General features: G+C 45.1%; 1 protein-coding gene across 3 annotated transcripts in view; it reads left to right on the forward strand.

Annotated features, from left to right (window-relative positions):
* CHD7 (chromodomain helicase DNA binding protein 7) overlaps nt 1–19,243 on the forward strand; it is a 192,272-nt gene that overhangs the window by 89,727 nt on the left and 83,302 nt on the right. For all 3 annotated transcript variants that reach the window (XM_047073976.1, XM_047073974.1, XM_047073975.1), the window contains one exon: nt 17,798–18,228. In XM_047073976.1, the coding sequence (XP_046929932.1) occupies nt 17,840–18,228 (389 nt within the window). In that variant the 5' untranslated portion in view covers nt 17,798–17,839. The remainder of the gene's footprint in view (nt 1–17,797; nt 18,229–19,243) is intronic.

Genomic DNA, 19,243 nt, shown 5'->3' on the forward strand with positions numbered 1-19,243 from the left:
TCCAGGCACAGAGGATGTGAGCCACACGTGTTGTGTAAAATGTAGTCACATTAAAAAAGCCAAAAAAAAAAAAAAAGTGAAATTGATTTTAATGTATTTTATCTACTGTAATTGCAAAATATTTTCGATCACGTGATATTTGGAGATCCTTTCAACAACGTATTTGATATAAAACTGTTAGTGAGATGCAGGCGGTTTACTTTCGTTGCTGTATCGACACCTCTAGCCCTTGTCAGTTGAGACCTGCCGCGTTCCAAGTGCTTGGGAGCCACGTGGCACATCGGGCAGCACGAGCCTTGGGAAAGGACAGTTGGGAGATAATGGGTCTGGAAATGAGACAGCGGCAGTGTGCACGGAGGGGTCGAGGACGGACAACGGGACCGCCACGTCTCCTTCTTGGGCACTAGGCGAGTGGTGGCCTCAGCAGTTAGGTGGAAGAATTCAGGAAGAAGAACACAAACTTTTTTGTTTGTAGGAATAGAGGGACAGGAAGCGAAGATGGTGAGTTGGGTCTTGGAGTTGGAGGTTTAGTTAGGACCTTGGGCTTCCTCTGGAGCTCTGTGGTCTTGGGGTGTGGCGGGTCGAACTAAAGCTCTGCGTACCCAGCAGCGACCCCTTGGGCCGTCGATTTCTCCCTGGGCCACCCACCCACTCAGGCATCCTCTCTGGGCTTCAGGGGAAGAGATAATCATCCCCCCACCCCTGCCGGGAGATGGGTTGTGGTCAGAGCATAAACTGTTAGCGTTTTAAAGTTTATTTTAAAATTTACATACACTGAAGTCATAAGCCATTTCTGATAAAAATGCATGATCAATGTAATTTCAGCAATCACTAGAAAGTATACCTCTTTCATTTTTAGAGGTCAGATTCCGAGAACTTTCTCTAGGTCTCTTTCCAGGGAGTGCCTTTGTTGGGCACTGTCTCTGGGAATGTGACGAGGGATCTGTCTCAGTCAGTTCACAGCACAGAGGCAGCATTTGTTGCCTGTTGAGTCATATTTAGGATATTCAGAGATGAGGTGATGACTCCGTCTGTCCATCCATCCATCCATTCATCAGGAACATTGCGCATTTCAAGGTGCCAGTCACTGTGTGGGTGAGGTTGTGGAAGTGTAAAAATGAGCGGTTCTCCCCTTTAAGAAGCCTCAGTTATACAATGATGTGACTGTGATGAAAAGAGAGAAATGTAGACTTGCGTGGGAGTAGGTAATTAATTATTTGCAGGGCCAGGAGGAGTAGCGATGGTTGAATCGGGGAAAAAGAGTGACGGGAAAATTAGCGCAGACCCAACGCAGGTCCTCTTGAAGGATAGCAAACGTTTCAGTCTTGCCTTGGCCCAGCCAACCCAATGTGCCTTTATTTATGCATGCATTTGTTGGGTCCACAGTGGCTGAAGGCATTCTTCTGGGTACCTCAGAGGTACAAGGTACGAAGGGGAAGGGCACACCTGTGAGCAGGACAGAGGTAGAATGTGATGTCTGTGTTACATCTGAGTGAGGTCTGGGGATATTCAGTCGATAAATACTAAGCCTGTGGTATATTTCAGTCTCTGCTTTGGGTTAGGAACACACACGCATATGTGTGTGTGACACACGCTGGATTCCAAGAAGCGAGCGTAGCACGTCGCTTTCCTTCAGGGGCTCATGGTGCAGAGGGCCAGAAGGAGCTAATAATAAGTAGTCAAGCTATGTGGTAAACGGTACTCTTAAATGGAAGAGCGTTTGGCTCCACTAGGAGAGATCAGGGAAGAGGTTACGTCTCATTGTAGCTCAAAGGTTGAGTGGGATTCAGATGCAAAGACAGAGGTCGGAGCGAGCATCCCAGGCAGGAGTGCCATCTCCGCTGGCACTGAGCTGGGAAAGGTCAGGGTGCATTTCTTGGCTGCGTTGGTCAGCCTGTGGTAGAGGCAGGACCTGGACAAGGGGGGCGCAGGGAAGACCCCGACCAGCCACACTGAGAGCCTCAGTTTTAAACGTAGCGGATGGGGATCGTTGACAGATCGTACACAGGAAAGCAGCGCGGGTGGCTTGTTGTTTTGGAATGATCACTCCGCTGCGAGACACGGAGAACACTGAAGAAGGCAAGCCCGGTGGGGGGAAGGCTTGGAAGGAAGGCGTTTGGGGCGGGCCTGGACTGGAGAAGTGTGGATGGGGGCCAGCGAGGGTGAGGAAGAAGCGTGGTTGGGCGACTGGGAATCGTACCGACGGCGAGCAAGACAGGAAAGCAGGTTTTTAGTGGAGGAAAGTGATTCTGATTTTTGGCCTGCTGAGGTCAAGGTGCTGGAGGAAATATCTAGGCTCAGGTGGAAACATGCATGTGGCTCTGCTGTGAGCGGGGGAGGGGTGGTCAAAGACGAGGTAGAAGAGAGAATGATGTTGTGGTAGGAAACATCCACCTTTGATTTTTGAACATTTTTAAATCTACAGAAAAGTTGAAGGGATAATGCAGTGAGCGCCTACCTGTTTGTCCTTCACCCAAATTCAGCAAGTATTAGCACCATGTCATATTTCCTTTAATCTGTTACTGCCTAAACCTTCTTGAAGGAAGCCAAGGGAGATAGCCATGGAGATATTTGGGTAAAGAGTTCTGAGGGCAGAGGCAGCCTATGCAAAGGCCCTGAGGTAGAAGGGCCTTCAACCCCTGTTGTTTGTCTGTAAATAAGGAATCTTTGTGGTTGGGGTGGAAGAGCACAAAGGAGGATTGTCGGAGATGAATTAGCGAAGTGGATGAATAAGGCCACGTCATATAAGGCCTTATGGGCCATGGTGAGGACTCCAGATTTTACTGCGAATGAAATGAGCAAATATTGGAGGGTATTGTTGTCATTGTTGTTGTTTTTATTTATTTTGAGAGAGAGCGTGCGCCTACAAGTGGGGGAGGGGCAGAGAGAGGGGGAGAGAATCCCCAGCGGGTTCCCAGCTGTCATTGCAGAGCCCAACACAGGGCTTGGTCTCATGACTGTGAGATCATGACCTGAGCTGAAATCAAGAGTCAGATGCTTAACACTGAGCCACCCAGGTGTCCCCGGAGGTTTTGAGTAGACCACGTGAGGTGGTTTGATTTACGTTTCTCAAGGACCACTCAAGACTGTGCAGCCAGTGCCCTGTGCCCCAAGACTGGGGCAGAGGGCAGAGCAAGAAGTCGGGTCCGTTACAGAGGCCGTCGCAGGAGTCCGGGCAAGGCCTCGCAATCCCTGGACGGGGAGGGTAGCGGGAGAGGTGGTTGAAGGGTGTTTTCTGTGCGTGCGGAAGGTGCAGCCAACAGGACTTAACAGACTGGCTTGAAGGAGTCCGAGTGAAGAGTCAGGGGTGACTCCGTGTTTTTGGCTGCTTCCGCTGCTAGAGTGACACTGTCTGGAGTTGGAGTTTGGCGGAGACAATTCAGAATTTGTCGTAGAACGAGTTAAACCGCAGACGCCTGTTGGGACATGCGAGTGGATCTGCCGAGCCGACAGTTGGAGAAGTATGGGGTTCAAGGGAGTGGTCTGGGCACAAGAGACAGCTGTGGGGATCCTTCGTCTGTAGGCAGTGTTTAGAGCGATGGTACCGGAAGAGAGAGGAGGCCCGGACAGAGCTGAGATCCAAAGCTGAAGGCTTGGAGCATCTCAGAGGCCGTAGGTGGAGAAGTTGATGGGAAACGAGTAAAGAAAGAGCCCGCGAGGCGGGAGGGGACACGGCTGTCCTGTGGCTGGAGGTCACGCGCAGAAGCTTGTGGTGGGCAGCGGGGTCAGCTGCCGCTGTGAGGTCAGGAGCCACGGCAGGCAGAGGAGCCGCCGGAGGTCACCTTGAGGAGAGTGTCGCCGTGCTTGGGTAGAGCGAAGTCAGGAGTGAACGGAAGGAGGAGGAAGACAGCAAATGTTGTCACTCTTGCGAGGACTCTGCTCCGCGGGGGGAGCAGACACGGTGGCAGCAGCTGGAGGAAGCGTGGGGTCGAGGGAGGCTCGATAAATACTTGAAAACCCGAATGAGGTGGGGGAAGGATGCTGTAGGTGGAGAGAACTGTGTAAAGGCAAGTCTAATCCAAAAGTAGGTTGGGAGATAGACTTGGAGGATGCAGCCAAATCGTCCTGGGTGGCCGACTTCTTTTGGGGGCGGGGGCAGACTTGACTTGAAATCACTGAAGGGGGTTGCCACAGGGTGCCACGCGGGTCTGTGCCGCCGCGGCCCGCGTCCTCGGCTGCGCCCTGAGGAATCTGGGTCCCCGACCAGTCCCTGTCCTTCCTTCCCTGAATTCAACCCTGCCCCCGCTAAGAGTGCCAGCGCACCTCCGTCCGGGTGAGAGAGCGTCGCTCCTGTGCGCGATTTCTCGTGGTCTTGGGGCTCGTGCTGAATGACTTCTGGCTTTTGTTCGTTCTGCCCTACCTTTGTTCTTCCCTCTTCCCTGTCACCTCTCCACGGTTTGTTTGGTGTGGGTCTGTGGCCTCAGGGGTGTACGTACAGGAATGCATTTTGTGTGCCTAAGCATTATTATTTGTGCCCAGTGAGCCGTTCGACAAACATTATTTCATGACATGTTACATCGAGCAGAGGCTAAGCTTTCTGTGGGAAAACCTGGTAGATGTTCTGTATCTAGGAAATGAGATTATGTAGGATTGGAATACTGCTCTGAAAGTTTCCCTTTTTTTATGGGAAAAGGAAGTTGTTCATTAACGTTTTGTTACAGTAATTCTGGTATATCTTATTTAATTTTGTGCTTTCTAGTGTCGGTTTTCAAACCAGTTTCATTTTTTTGTGTTTATCTCCGAAACTTTCTTAACATTTCCTTCTGAAACTGTCCCCACTTCCCCACTCCACCTTTACAAACACTCCCTTCCCTTTAGACGGCTGGGGCAGTTACCATCCGAGCAGGACTGAAGTCCGACTTTAACAGCAGAGACCCGAGTCGTGGCAGTGGAAAGGATTTTACAGATCTGCTCATCTAGCTTCTTCATTTTTCTGATCTTGAGATGATTGGCTTCCCACTGGATTGTCGAAGCCCCACAGCGTAAATGGTCAAAACCCAACCCTAATAGCGAGTTTTCTGGTCCATCCTGCTGTTGTTCCTTCTGACAACGTGTCTAGAAGAGGGGCCAGCACGTGAAAAGAATACACGCAAGTCGGCGTCTGGTGTCCTTCACCCAGTGCTGGTGTGCTCAGCGGGGGCTGCGGGCCCACGTACCCCCGAGGACCTCGGCCATCTGGGCCCGGGCCACTCTGGCTGCCCTGCCGTCCCGTTAGCTTGGTCGTTCCTGGTCGGAGGTGAATCCATTGTGCCCGATGTTGTCTCTGGAGATGGTGACGGTAACAGACACAAAAACTCGTGAGATTGTCCCCATAGTTTCCGATTCCATTTCTGAATCTGCTGTGATAGAAGCTGAAGACAACATGTTTAGGTTCTTGAATTGGAGAAGTGGTTAGTGTTGGACTAGACATTGGATGATTATTACGTTTTGCAACTACAGGGTTTGTTATCCTCCTACTTTGGGGAGGAATGTTAAATCACCACGAAAAATTGCCACTGTCTCGTTTGCTCCTGTTCTTTGTTGCTGAAACACACCCTCTTGTTGTGACCAGTTAATTATTTGTTCCCTCTAAATGGTACTTTAAAAAAGAGAATATCAGGGGCGCCTGGGTGGCGCAGTCGGTTAAGCGTCCGACTTCAACCAGGTCACGATCTCGCGGTCTGTGAGTTCGAGCCCCGCGTCAGGCTCTGGGCTGATGGCTCGGAGCCTGGAGCCTGTTTCCGATTCTGTGTCTCCCTCTCTCTCTGCCCCTCCCCCGTTCATGCTCTGTCTCTCTCTGTCCCAAAAATAAATAAACGTTGAAAAAAAAATTAAAAAAAAATAAATAAAAAAGAGAATATCAAAATGTAAATGCTTACATTTTAGGCACAAATGATGATTTTGTCAGAAGCCACCTCAAGTTCTGCATTTTCAAAAGGGATTTTTTTTAAATGTAAATAAGTTACAATAGAAACAAATGATGTAAACACAAGTTATTACATAATAGCATCTTTGTAGCACTTTCAAATTGTTCAAATACTTTCAAATAGATACAAGTATCTAAGAACTATAAATAAAGAATGTTGCTGAATGGATGTTGACAAGGAGGCCCAGGGTAAATCACACAGCAGTTTAAAACTGAAACAGCTTAGTTCAGAGGGTACTGCTGTTTTATAACCATATTTAAAAATCTGTTCCTCTTTTACTCCCTCAAACTGAGTTCAGGGATATAATGGATCCCATTATAGGTAAAAGGTCTGTGACTCAGCCATCGAGCTACTCAAACTCTTGGCTGTTTTAATTGCCACCATTAAAGCTTTAGTACTTTTATCTCATAAAAATAGATATCATTGATGTAAAATGTGTGCCTGTTGAAGATACATTTGTACCTCTGCCCTGATGGTTAGCTAATCATCCATTTGTGTTTGAAGTTAGTTAGGTTTTTATGCAGACGGGAACTTGACATAGATCACTGATTTGTTCAGATTTAGTCATTTAATTAAGAAAAAGAAATCCATGTAGTAATAAGGATAATATCTGGATAGAGTATTTTCCCCAAAGAAACGTTTTCTGTTTTGGTTTGCATTTTAGCCACATTTAATTGATGGACGGATGGTGGACTTTTTACCAAGCTTAGTCTTGAACCCAAGAGAATAATAATGTTTCTCTAATTCAAACGGTGTGACTTCAGTTCAAGGGAAATCTAGGAGTCACTCTTTTGTGACATGTCTGTGTAAATTTAACTATGGTAATCGGCAGCATTTCCCTGCCCATCTTCCGCAAAGGGGAAAATATCAAGGTGTGAAGGAAACTCCAAGAACACAGCAGGAGCTAAATGTTAAACTGTGAAAAGCTACTTTGTTCCGGGCTTTTCCGTCCAGTATGCTACCAAATCACAGTCATTCATTATTCATACCGCTGTGCACAAATCAGGTAAAATGTGCTCGTCAAAAATGAACACAGCTCAAGAAAGTTTAAGTTCCTAATCACCGTGTACACATTTATTTCTCTGTAGTGTAAACAGAACAGCAAAAGTTGGTGGGGCAGTTCATTGACTTATTTTCTGTTCTGCACTTGTAATTGTGGAATTATATCCAGATAAGGGGGGAAAAATCTGACTTTATAAAAGAGACTCAAATCTGAAACAGTCCTAAAACTAAAACCTACCCACATGAAGCATTTGTGAGCTAATATACATAAGCAGGCTTTTATTCTTGCCCAGCTGTGCAGATTCAATTATAATAATTTTCTCAGTTGCATAACATTGCTGTTTGTTTATTACTGCGTTATTAGTCAGTGAATGAACCTCCCTCTTTTTGACCCCTCAGCAGTGTTTATAAAATACTTAATTGCTTTGGTATCTTCTGTTTCATGTGTGATTCCAGCTGGAAGGAGTCATGGGGACACCATCCCCTTTAAGTGTTAAACAGACTGTTTCTAATGTGCAGTGAAGTTTCTTTTAAAATAAACATCAGGAGCCTTTAATATTGTTTATAGAGCAGTTTCTTATATTTTTTACTTGAAAATAGAGCGATTTTCTTACGAAAATCCTCTCCCTGTGATGATTTCAGTGGCAGTTAACTATGAAATAGTGTCAGGCCCCAGCCTGCCTATAGCAGCCACGTCCCGTATTTCGTCTGAGTGGGTCCTACCCTCTCCAGCTGTTACCTGACCCCCGGCTTTCCCTGCCCTTACGTCTTCCTCCCTTCTGGAGATGTTTAGCAGCAGGGGTTAGGCAGCAGGCCTGGTGGCTGAGAGCCGGGTTGTCCAGAGAAGTTGTCTGGGTTGAACCCCGACTCTTCTTATAGCCAACTTTTTGTGACCTTTGGCAAATTGATTAATCTCCTCGTGTGCCTTAGTTTTCCCATTTGTAAGATGGGGGCGATTTCCTAAGGTTGTTGTGAGCCTGGAATGGTGCTTGGCACAAAGATGCTCAGTGTTACCATCAGCGGCGTCAACATCCCAAAGGTATAAAGAAATACTTGTGTGCTGTCTTTCATGTGGGAGGATAAATGTCTAGCATGAGAAAAGGGGTTGTTAGTTGTTTACTGCCGTCTAACAAATTACCACAAATTTCTGGGGTAAAACAATACCCCTTCCTTATCTCCTAGTTTCTGTGAGTCGGGGTTTGAGCACAGCCTAGCCGAGTCCTGTATTCAGTGCCTCACAAGGCTACAGTCAGGTGCAAGGACTGTGTTCTCATCTGGAGGCTTAACTGGGGAAGAATCGGTTTCCAAGTCCCTGCTGGTTGTTGACAGAGTTCATTTCCCGTGGCTGTATGACCGGGGGCTTTAGTTCTTGCTCGCCGTCACCCAGGGCTCCCCTCCACTCCTAGAGGCTGCCTGCCGTTTCTGACCATGGTGAGTTCCCCACTGGGGTCACCTCACTCTGGTCACTTGCTTCTTCGGCGCCAACCACAGAGAATCCCTGACCCTCAGGGAGAGCCCACACCCTCTTTACAAACCTCCCCTAATTAAGCCAGGCTTACCCAGGAAAACCTGCCCTTTGAGTAGCTGAAAACCAACTGATTTGGAACCTTAATCACACCATGAAGTCCTGTTACCTTTGCCGTGTTCTGTTGCCTAGAACTAGACACAGGTCCCCCTACAGTTGGGAGGTGAAGATCATAGGGCCATCTTGGAATTCTGCCTCCTATAAGAAGTGAATGAGTTTTTATAGGACTAAAGTAGTTCATCATTAAGCATTTATTGCCAACTAAATTTGCTAGACTCACAGTCGCTGAGTTCTAGAGAACTTGCCTGCCTAAAGTGTGTAAATTAGCTTTATCACCGAGCTCCTTACAAATTGATTTTTTTTTCTTTAAATTGTTCTCCCCTTTCCACACAGATCCTTGGGATTGTTCAGTGTTAGATAAAGACACACCTTCCTTTCAGTCTGTCGAAGTTTGACTTTTTAAATTCGCAGGAATAGCATAGTAAGTTGCATTTATTGTTAACATTTATAGAGTAGTAGAGACCTCAATGCAAACTTGGTGTGAACTGCTTTTCCGGAGCCAAAGTGCATATGTTTCACCTTTCCAGTCTAAGGATCAAACTTGCTATTTGGTATGGCAGCGGTAGCAAAATACAATGCGAAGTGCACAGTAAAAAATTACCAAAGTGAACTTAACTGTTTTTATTTATTTTTTTACAAATGTTTATTTTGAGAGAGAGAATGCATGCGTGCATGTGAGCAGGAGTGGGGGCGGGGGGAGTGGTGGGCAGAGAGAGAGAGAATCCCAAGCAGGCTCCTCACTTCAGGGCTGGGCATCTGTTGCCAAACGCAAGCCTCTAGACGCCCTTTTTCTGAGTATAGTGTGGACCCATGGACCTAAGAGCCAACTTGAAATAAGCAAAACCAGTGCCTGAGAACTGGGAGTCTGTTCTGTCGATTCCCATTCGTTGATGTTTGCTGAGTTGAGCCTCCTAAGGGAAAACGGTACGCAAGGTGGTGAAGAAAAGAAAGAAAAAAGAGGGAAGGGAGAGGCAAGAAAATGGACTTTGCTGAGGCCCCTGACCATATTCGCTATCTTTTCTACTTCTAGGAAGTAGTGTCTCGTAAAAGATATTACTTGATGATTTGCCACTGTAAGGAGCTAAGAAAGAAATTCAGAACAAGAGGCTGAAAATGTGACTGTGTTTGAGACTCCTTAAGGGCTTCACATTGTAGTTTGCTTTTTAAAGTCAGGTGCACCACGACGCCCACGTTGCAGACCCTGCTTTTCCCCCGGGGGGTTTGCTCTTGGGGGAGAATGGATGTAGTCTTCACAGGGGGGCAGGCCTGCTTCCCAGAGGGGGCTGCCCTCCTGCCTGTGGCCCAGGAGACCTACGAGGTTACTCACCAGGACTGCGCTAGGCTTCGAGTTGTTAAATTTGTGGTTGTTTCTGTTTCTCCGCTGCCCCGAGCAGCGATGGGTTCTGTCGGCCCCTCTTCGTTTCTCCTTTCTAGGAGAAGCACTTCAGGGGGTAGGAGGCCCTCACGATCAGGAATGCTGTCTGATTACCTGTATATGCTTTTGGGAAAGCTAACACATGTAAAAACATAATTCAAGTCTTGTGTAAACAGTTAAGCTAATTTTTCCAGGCATTTATGAAGCAGTGGAGGTACATCAAAAGTATGTTCCATTTACATCAGTTCAACTCTGTGCCCTAGGGGTGTGTGTGTGTGTGTGTGTGTGTGTGTATAAACGTGTTGTTTCTTTTTTTTTTTTTTTAACATTTATTTATTTTTGGGACAGAGAGAGACAGAGCATGAATGGGCGAGGGGCAGAGAGAGAGGGAGACACAGAATCGGAAACAGGCTCCAGGCTCTGAGCCATCAGCCCAGAGCCCGACGCGGGGCTCGAACTCATGGACCGCGAGATCGTGACCTGGCTGAAGTCGGACGCTTAACCGACTGCGCCACCCAGGCGCCCCTATAAACGTGTTGTTTCAAATACATTGCCCTTAGATGCGAGCCTGCTACTTTTTCTGGTGCTTTTCCTAAGAAGTAGAATGCGCTGTTACCAAGTGGGGTAAAGAAGTATGTTATATCCTTTTCATTTTATTTTATTGAATTTTATTTTTTAAATTGATCTATTTTTTAAAGTTTATTTATTTTGAGAGAGAACACAAGCAGGAGAGAGGGAGGGAGAGAGAGAGGGAGGGAGGGAGAGAGAATCTCAGGCAGGCTCCATGCTGTCAGCGCAGAGCCCGACGTGGGGCTCGAACTCACAAACTGTGAGATCATGACCTGAGCCGAAACCAAGAGTTGGTCGCTTAACCAACTGAACCACCCAAGTGCCCCATATGTAGATTGAATTTTTAAAAATCATGTAAGATGGTCTTTTTTTTTTTTAAGTGGTTTTGGGAGAGTTTTCAGGGCAAGGCAGACAGTGGGCGTATTTTCTTCTGGTTCTGAAAGACTCCGTTCACTCCCTGGGACAAAGCAGATTGATTGAATTGAGTTCAACTTCTGTCAAACAGGGTGATTCTGATATTCAAATGGGATAATGTTTGTTAGCGGGCAATGTAAATGTCAGTTCTTATCCACATTCTTCTCTTTGGGAGAAAACGTAGTGATTCTCCACAGCTTTAGTTTGGAATTAAACTAGAGTTCTCCCCTAATCCTTTGAAGGCAAAAGTCCCAAACTGATATTCAGCTAAAAGCCATTTTAACCTGTAGATTACAGTCGGGGTCTTAAAACTAAGGCCTTTATGGTTTTGGAGGAATACAGCCAGCGGCTTCCTGGGCTTGGAGAACCTCTCATCACCCTTGACTCTGGGCAAGCCTGATCCCGTTCACGCTGGCTGGTAGCCACATCGGGGTTAGAATTTAAGGTTTACCCTTTTCTAGCGGTGTAACTTTGGGAAAGTTCACCCTAAAGCCTCAGTTTCCTTATCTGTAAAAGAGCAACAATGCCACCCACCTTGGCGACCTCACGTGGTTACATACAGGCACGGACGGAGAAGAGGGTTGCAAAGTGCGCGTGTAGCTGTACGTGGTACGTGGTTTAAAAACCTTCAGCACGGTGTCCTGGGATGCCTTCAGGACTTCCCATCAGTCTGGCTGTTGTCTCTCCCCTAAACCCAAGGCTGTTCCCTGGCCCTCTTCCCTGTCATCCTGAGTGGGGCAGGCGGGAGGCAGCCTCGCAGGTACCCAGCATGGGTCCGGCCCGCAGCCCTGCACCTTCCTGCCCACAGCTCCCCGCGCGGCGTGGCGGCCTGCTCAGAGTGGAGGCTGGGAAGGGGAGATGGCCAGAAGGGCAGCGACGGGGTGGCAGAGAGTGAGGGGTGGTGGCCAGATGCCCTGTTCTCCCCTGGGAGGGAGTCTGTGCGCTGAGGGTTTCTCAGACACTCGGAAAGGGGTTTAGCGTTGGTGGAGTTTGACTGCAATGTTCTTCTCGTTAGAGTGACTGTAGAAACACTCCAGTACAGTGCTTTCCATATTAAAAGTGCTGTTTGACAGTTCTTATGGTATATGTTTTACTCCTAAATACATAGAAGATGTGCAGTATTCAATATCCGATGTAAATTGTTTACTATTAAATGTAACACGATTGCTTGGTTCATTATTTTCATTATTTTGGATTCTACTTAAATTCAAAATGTGTTTATAATTTAGATGCCATTAAAGTGGCCGATGTTAATTTGTGGCCATTTAGGATTTTGTCTGTATGGCACATCTATTCTACGGACAGAGTAAAGACATAAGCAGAAAACCAAAGGTTTGAAAATGTCTTCAGATGACTTTTAAATGAGATATTTTGGCAGTAATTAAAACAATTTTTCAGTTCTAAAATTTAATGGTTCTGAGGTACTTGTAAAGATAATTTCTTGCATTATGATATTTCAACATTCCGTAAATTTAGCTTGGTAATTATCTTGACTGTAATATAACAAAAATTATACAAGTCAGCCTTACATGACTATGCCAATATTCCTATTTTATTCCTACCAGTGACTTAAATTGAGCATAAAAAAACCCTGCCAATTCAGTGAGCTGTTTGAGCACATTTTATATAGAATTAGATTTGTTGATAGTCACATGCTATGTTGTAAAACATTTGATAACCACTGCTTTGAGACGTACAGACGGACGCACACACACATGTACTTTCCCCCACACCAGAGAAGCAGATGAATTTGCCCTGCTTTAGCTAAGTCAGTATAACCCGAAGTATATTTTGAAGAATACTTTTATTCAAGTTATTCTCAGAAAAAACGGGATGCAATCAATGATTAAATACCTTTAGGACACACTGTGCATTATCCCCCACTCAGAATGTAGGAAGGGCTTGGAGAGTTTTGTAGTAAAGAAAACTTATCTATTTGGTTAGCCCAGGATTCTCTAAACATACGTGATCTGAGTCATCTTTTCATGTAACACCTTTTAATACCTACAATTTAAAAAAATGTGCTTGGATACATTGTGCTTTCTCAACTCATATCACTGACAAGCTTGATAATTATGCATTTGTGTGTTTTTGTTCGTAAATGTACTCATTCAGTATGTTACTGTTCGTGGAAATTTCAAATGGGCTGAGTAAAACTACTGCCATATAAAAGGCTTGAACTCGAAGCCCTGACTCTCATACTAAATTTAGCTAAGCAGAAAATGGTCCAACCCCTGATCGTCTTAAGAATATTTTGATACTTATTTCATATCAAATAGTCCAAGCTGAAAAGTGTATCAGTTGACCATTGAAACTAATTACCTGCGCATCTTGGATCTGCTCCTCCCTAAACAGGGCTTCAAAAGCTTGCTTGTCATACACTTTTATGCTTTCAGTCACCCGATCTCAGGCATGACTCATTGTTCAGGCTGGGTCCACTGAGGAAGTGACCTCTGGCTGGAACCTGGGTGACTTTTTTCAGGAAGCCTCCTTAGCATCAGCCTGGTACTGTGGCTGGCTTGTTGACTGTTCTGTCCCCAAATGTTTGTTGAATGAAGAACCGAATTGGGCACCAGTTATCAAGTGCATCTTCTTGCTCTCAGTGTCACTGACGAGAGAAGGGTGTTAAGAGTCTCGACAGGACTTACGGAGCCTTTGCTAAATGCACTTCTGAACGCTGTGTGCTCTGAGCTGAAGACCGAGCTTCAGTGACCGTCCTGGAATTCCTTTTTAAAAGAGTGTCAAGGGATCAAGAACCTAGGGAATACTGGGAAAATAAGAGTGAACTGCATCGGAATAAGATGTGTTTCCAAAGCCGTGGCGGGGGGGAAGGAAACAAACAGTACTTCACAATCTTAAGTGAGCACTTTAATGTTTGAATTTTTACAAATCATTGAAGTTGTAGTTAGTGCGCTTTAAGCTTGTGTTTGTTGTTCCTTCAGCCTCAACTGGCCTGCCACTTCTCCACCAGAATCTCCGTTTCTCTGCGAACACAGGTGCCTCCCTTTAGCTCAATGCGATGGGAGGGGATGTGTCTCCCAGAAGTGCCATGTTAGTCTTGCGCAGCTGGTAGTGGCTTTTCTTTATCATGAAGTTGTGTTTCGATTTTAGGCTTGTCTGTATCACTCAGTAAATAAAATGTTTGTCCGTAGGTGCCCTACATTGCAGCATGCTGTTAGTTTGCACAGATTATAGGTGTTGGAAACACTGCATGGTGTTAATATCACGGTGCTCACTCCTGTTACTATTGCCAACAGGTTGAGGCTTTAAGAATATAATTAAGGCGAAACATGAGTAAATATGATAGCTTCTAAGCCAGACAAAGCTGCTGAATATTGGATGAAAAGCATACTTGAGGTAGATGAAAAGTTTTTTCCTTATACACCGTTTCCTTTTCTTGTGAAAGCCCCTGAGTGGTTTGGGTCTTGTTTGCTTAAAGGTCAAAGAGGGATTGCCCCAACTCCCTTGGTCACGGCTCTCCTTCGGTCGCCTTTGCATCCTGCCTATTCTGTTTGACATAAGGTAACTTGTCTGTGTGTTTGTCTCATGTATACATTTTGAACAAAGGAGTTAAGGATAAAAGTTTATGGTAATTTTACGGTAAATTTATGGTAATTTTTTGACACCCCCCCCCCCCTTACACACACACCTAGGATCATTTTTATTTACAGTTTAAATATTAGTCATTCTGTTTTAGTTACAAAAGTCCACGGCACAGACCTTATATATCCCATAATATTCCAACAGGCATATAGAATTATGATAGAAAATGTGTCAAATGGAAAGTCCTATAGGCTGTATTTAAAAATGCCTTTGGTATCTAACATTCTCCACATTTGCTCTAATAAATGGGAGGTTTTAGCAATGCCCTATATGGTAATATCAGATGTTAATGGCATTGATTACCTGTCAGGCAGTGGGAATTGATGGGAAAATGTCCGCTGTAAAATTAAATAGCATTAGAGAAGACTGTACCATGCATGGGTGGGGGTGGGGGGGGGCATGGCTGGGCCTGGGAGACTTTTGTCAGGGTATTACTGTGAGCTCCAGGTTTTTTCCCCCACATGATTAAGGCAGGCCATCTGTTCTTTGTTAAATGTTTACAAAAACAGCTTTTCTCTAAAAGATTTAAGGAGATGTGGGTCTGGTAAACACTATAATATTTCTGAGCACCTTTCCCACCCTATATCATATAGTACCAAAACATAATTCTGCTGCGTATCAAATAGGATTAATACCTTTTTTGTGTTTACTCTTTCTGTTTTTTTCCTTCTTATGGAAGATTAAAATTTTTAAGGGATACTAATTTATGGCTTCATTTGTTACTGAAAAGGGCATCTGAAATCATTTGTATGCTAGAGTATGTAGATAAATTTTCAGTCTTTTTGTATTAGATGTCCTACGCATTTTCTAGTTCATAAATGTGTAGCAGGTATTTGTCATTAGAAGCTGGCACTTTGTGACTGGGATAAATGCCATGCAGATTAAAGCAAGGTACACATACCTGGGATGAATTCACTATTCTAAGCTTTAAGCGTTGTTTACTGGTAGACTTTTCTCTTTGCTTCCCTTTCCAGGAAATACTTTTTCTTCCGTTTCCTGAAAAATAGTTTATCCCAAATAAGTTTGATCTCTAAGTCCCTTGCGGGGGGGGGGGGGGGGTCGAGAAAAAAAGATATGGCCTTTTCCTTTTTATTTACATTAGAAAATAATATGTAACAATTAAACTCAACTTCAGCAACTGCAGTGTAATCACACAGTTAAATCAGATCCTGTTAATTCTTGGGTAATGGTGCCTTGGACAGCGCCTTGGCTGACATTTATTGGGGGTGCGTGTGAGGGAGAAGCGTAGGGAGAGGCTAGCTGTTTTCAGCGCTGGGTTAGCCGTGTTCTCCCTGTGTGGAGGCCTGCTCACGAAGACTCCCACCTGTGTGCCCTTCCTCAGACTTCTACCCTTGCTTCTTTCTCTTTGTGGACAGCCTTCCTCTCTTTCAGGTTCATCCTCTTTCAGCTCTCCTAAGAAAGGGCAATCAATCCCTATTTTAAGATTTTCTAATACCATTGGATTTTGAAAGCGACTTTGGAAATCATCTAACCCAAACCCTTCATTTTGCAGATGAGGAAAACGAACCCTAGATGAGAGAAATGATTTCCCACTGATAATATAGCTCATGGCCGGGCCTGCACTAGAATTTGTGTCTCTTACCTCACAATTCTGGACTCTGTCTCTTATACTAGTGCAGATGGAGAATTGAATGTGGGTTCCTTTAGTAACCATCACAGGGCTTAGTGGGAAGAATATAACCACTTTGTTTTCAGGTAGTGATGTCTTAAAAATTTGGGGCGGCGGCGGGGAGGGTCACTGAAAACTTTGGAAATCAAATGAAACCTGAGAAGCCTTTCCCGGAAGGAGGCCCATACGTAAGATTTGAGGAGAAGCACAGAGTCAGAAGAAAACTGGTTTAGAAAACCTAGATTCAAATCACAGCTCTATCTCCTGCCGTGTGGCCTTGGGTGATCACATAGCTAGTCAAACTTTACTTACTTCCTTTCTGAAAGATGGGGGTAGGTTATCACATTTTTCTCTGAGAGTCAAGTGAAGTAACTCCCGAAAGCACCTAGCCCAGTACATGGCATGAAATAGAGGCTCAGTAAGTGGAGGTCGTACCGGAATCCAATTTATAGTACTTTGCTGATGGTAAGCCATGGCTTCTGGGTTGCTCCTGAGTCCTCTGCAGACCTCGACTGGGACTCTCCCACCCTCTCCCTTTTTTGGAGATGGTGTGATCAGGAGGGAGGGCCTGTAACTCCTCGGGCACGCTACCGCATCCTAGAGCGTCAGTGTCCACACATAGCTCCTCATCGGGGCCGCTGTGCGGATTGCGTGGTGTCAGCGGTGTGAAGTGCTTAACACATGCCTGGCACATGGGAAGATTGTTCAGTGAACACTAGCAGCCATTATTACTGCCGTTCCTATTATGGTTACTGTTGAGTGTCTGGAGAAGCAGATGACGAAGGCAAAAAATTGGCATTTGCAGATACAACATTTTAAAGTAATTTTGTTGAAATGTAAAGGTTCGTTAGATGTCCTCATTTACAGTGGAGATGATGCTCTACCCCTGTCCTGGTTTGGAGCAGACTCTGATCTCGGCTGACCACTGAGCATCCCATCCTAATTGTTGGTGTTCTCTACTGTGTTTTAGCCCATCTCTGGGTATACGCCTAGTGAGTTTCCAAACTCCTCCCGCAGGGCGTACCAGCTCGACTATATGGGTTTTCTGTTCTTCAGTAAAATTTGAAACTGTAAAGCTTTAGTGACTTAAGAAAAACATCCTCTGCATTTCGTATTAGTCCAAGAAATGTAACAAATCCAAGGTCGTTAAGTTCGGATATGTGCTTTTAATTTGGTATTTTAATGTGATTTAAATCAGGAATGACCTATGTCATTTGTGTGTAAGATTTGTGTGTGATACCTTGATTTCAAACTTTCATGGGACCTGAATCTTTCAGCGCTTGGTACACTTGATCTTGTTAAAAGTGGCTTAATTGTGTATCTTTAATCCGAGTTCTCATTCCCACATAGGGAAAAGAATTCCATCTACTTTCCTTCCTTAGCTTTTGCCGCTGTTTTGTCCTTCCCCGTGTCCTATGTACGTAGGGGCTGTTAAGAAAACGGACGGTGGCTTCGGCCAAATGAGAATTTTTTTTCTTCCTGAATTGAATTTTTTTACGGTATTCCTGAGTTACCCCTTTTTACTATTTATGTAAAAGCTTTCTTGGTTTTTGGATGAGAGAAAATGATAGATTTTACAACTGTATATTTGGGAAAATATTTGCTGCTTTGAGTATACAGTAAGTTTCAGAAGCATCAGCTACTGACTTTCGGTTCCTTTCTTCAATATGAAGAATGATAAACTAATTTCAGTTCCTATTTCTGTCTCTCAGCATTCTCCGTCGGAGCCCTTTCTAGAGAAACCAGTGCCGGATATGACTCAGGTTAGTGGACCGAACGCTCAGCTAGTGAAGAGTGATGATTGCCTGCCATCAGTGGAACAGCAACCGCAGCAGAAGAAGAAGAAAAAGAAAAACAACCACATTGTCGCCGAGGATCCCAGTAAAAGTTTTGGTAAAGATGACTTCCCTGGTGGGGTTGATAACCAAGAACTAAATAGGAACTCACTAGATGGGTCCCAAGAAGAGAAGAAGAAAAAGAAAAGGCCGAAGGTAAAAAAAGATCCGAAGGAACCGAAAGAACCCAAGGAGAAAAAAGAGCCCAAGGAACCCAAGACCCCGAAAGCCCCTAAGATTCCCAAAGAGCCAAAGGAAAAGAAAGCAAAAACTGCCACGCCAAAACCCAAATCCAGCAAAAAGTCAAGGTAGGCTGTGGGCGGAAACCACCAGCACCAAAACACAGTACAGAAATGAGCACCACACAGTCCCGGCCCGGGAGAGGGGGTGGGGGGGGGGGGAGGCGGAGGGGTGGGGGAGGAGGGCGGGGCGGCACCTCGATTTTTGTCATTATTGTCGGGTTCCTTGCCCTGACTCCCAAACTAAGAAGTTAACAGATTTATGCATTCTGAAATTTAGGACTCAATTACTACGAACCCTTTATTCGGATGGTACGTTGTAGACTTCACTGGGTAAAAATTCTTGATTATTTTCAAATCACTTGCTCGTATTTTTGTAGAAATTTGTCATGTAACAAATAGAACCAAATTACCAGCATAGTTATTTGTAAGTGTAGGCCAGCAACCTCATTTTCAAGGACAATGCAAAACAGGGAAAGAAGGATTATAGAAGCAAGACAGGTCACTATATTTCACTAAGCTTTTCAGCCCTGTTTCCCAGAAGTTGAAACAGGAGAATTAATTCTCTCCACTTGGCGGAGTAAGCCTTCCCGGGGCAGGGTTGAAATGCTAGTGGGCAACGTGGGAGAAATCAAATAGCAGTTATCCATTAGATATGCATGCAAGGGTAGCACGAGTTTTAGCTTCTAGGAAATACCCTCCTCCCTCCATCCTTCCCTCTGTACTTCCCCCGCCAACTCTGACCCCCCAGAAGGCATATTTACTCAGTAAGAAAAGCTGAGAGGAGAAGACATTGAAGACTAATTTTTTTCATTTGTACCGAACATTTCTTACAACTGTTCTGAACCAATTCCAAACATCTGAATCTATTTTTCAGAATATGGCTCATGTTAGAAAATATAGTTTCCAGATGGAAGTATGGTCAGACTCGGTTAATCTGAACCTGTTTGCAAACTCCATTAGGAGACACACTGCACGTCATCCCTCCGTGTGCATGCGTGTCCACGCACACGCGTGGACACATGCACGCTCCGTTCCGTGATGGACATGCTTGACGTGAACTTTTTGAGCTCGCTGGCCTGTC

The sequence above is a fragment of the Lynx rufus genome, unplaced genomic scaffold, assembly GCF_022079265.1.
Source record: "Lynx rufus isolate CCGP_SWC_20201006 ecotype Redwood Valley unplaced genomic scaffold, mLynRuf1.p SCAF_12, whole genome shotgun sequence".
NCBI classification, from domain to species: Eukaryota; Metazoa; Chordata; class Mammalia; order Carnivora; family Felidae; genus Lynx; species Lynx rufus.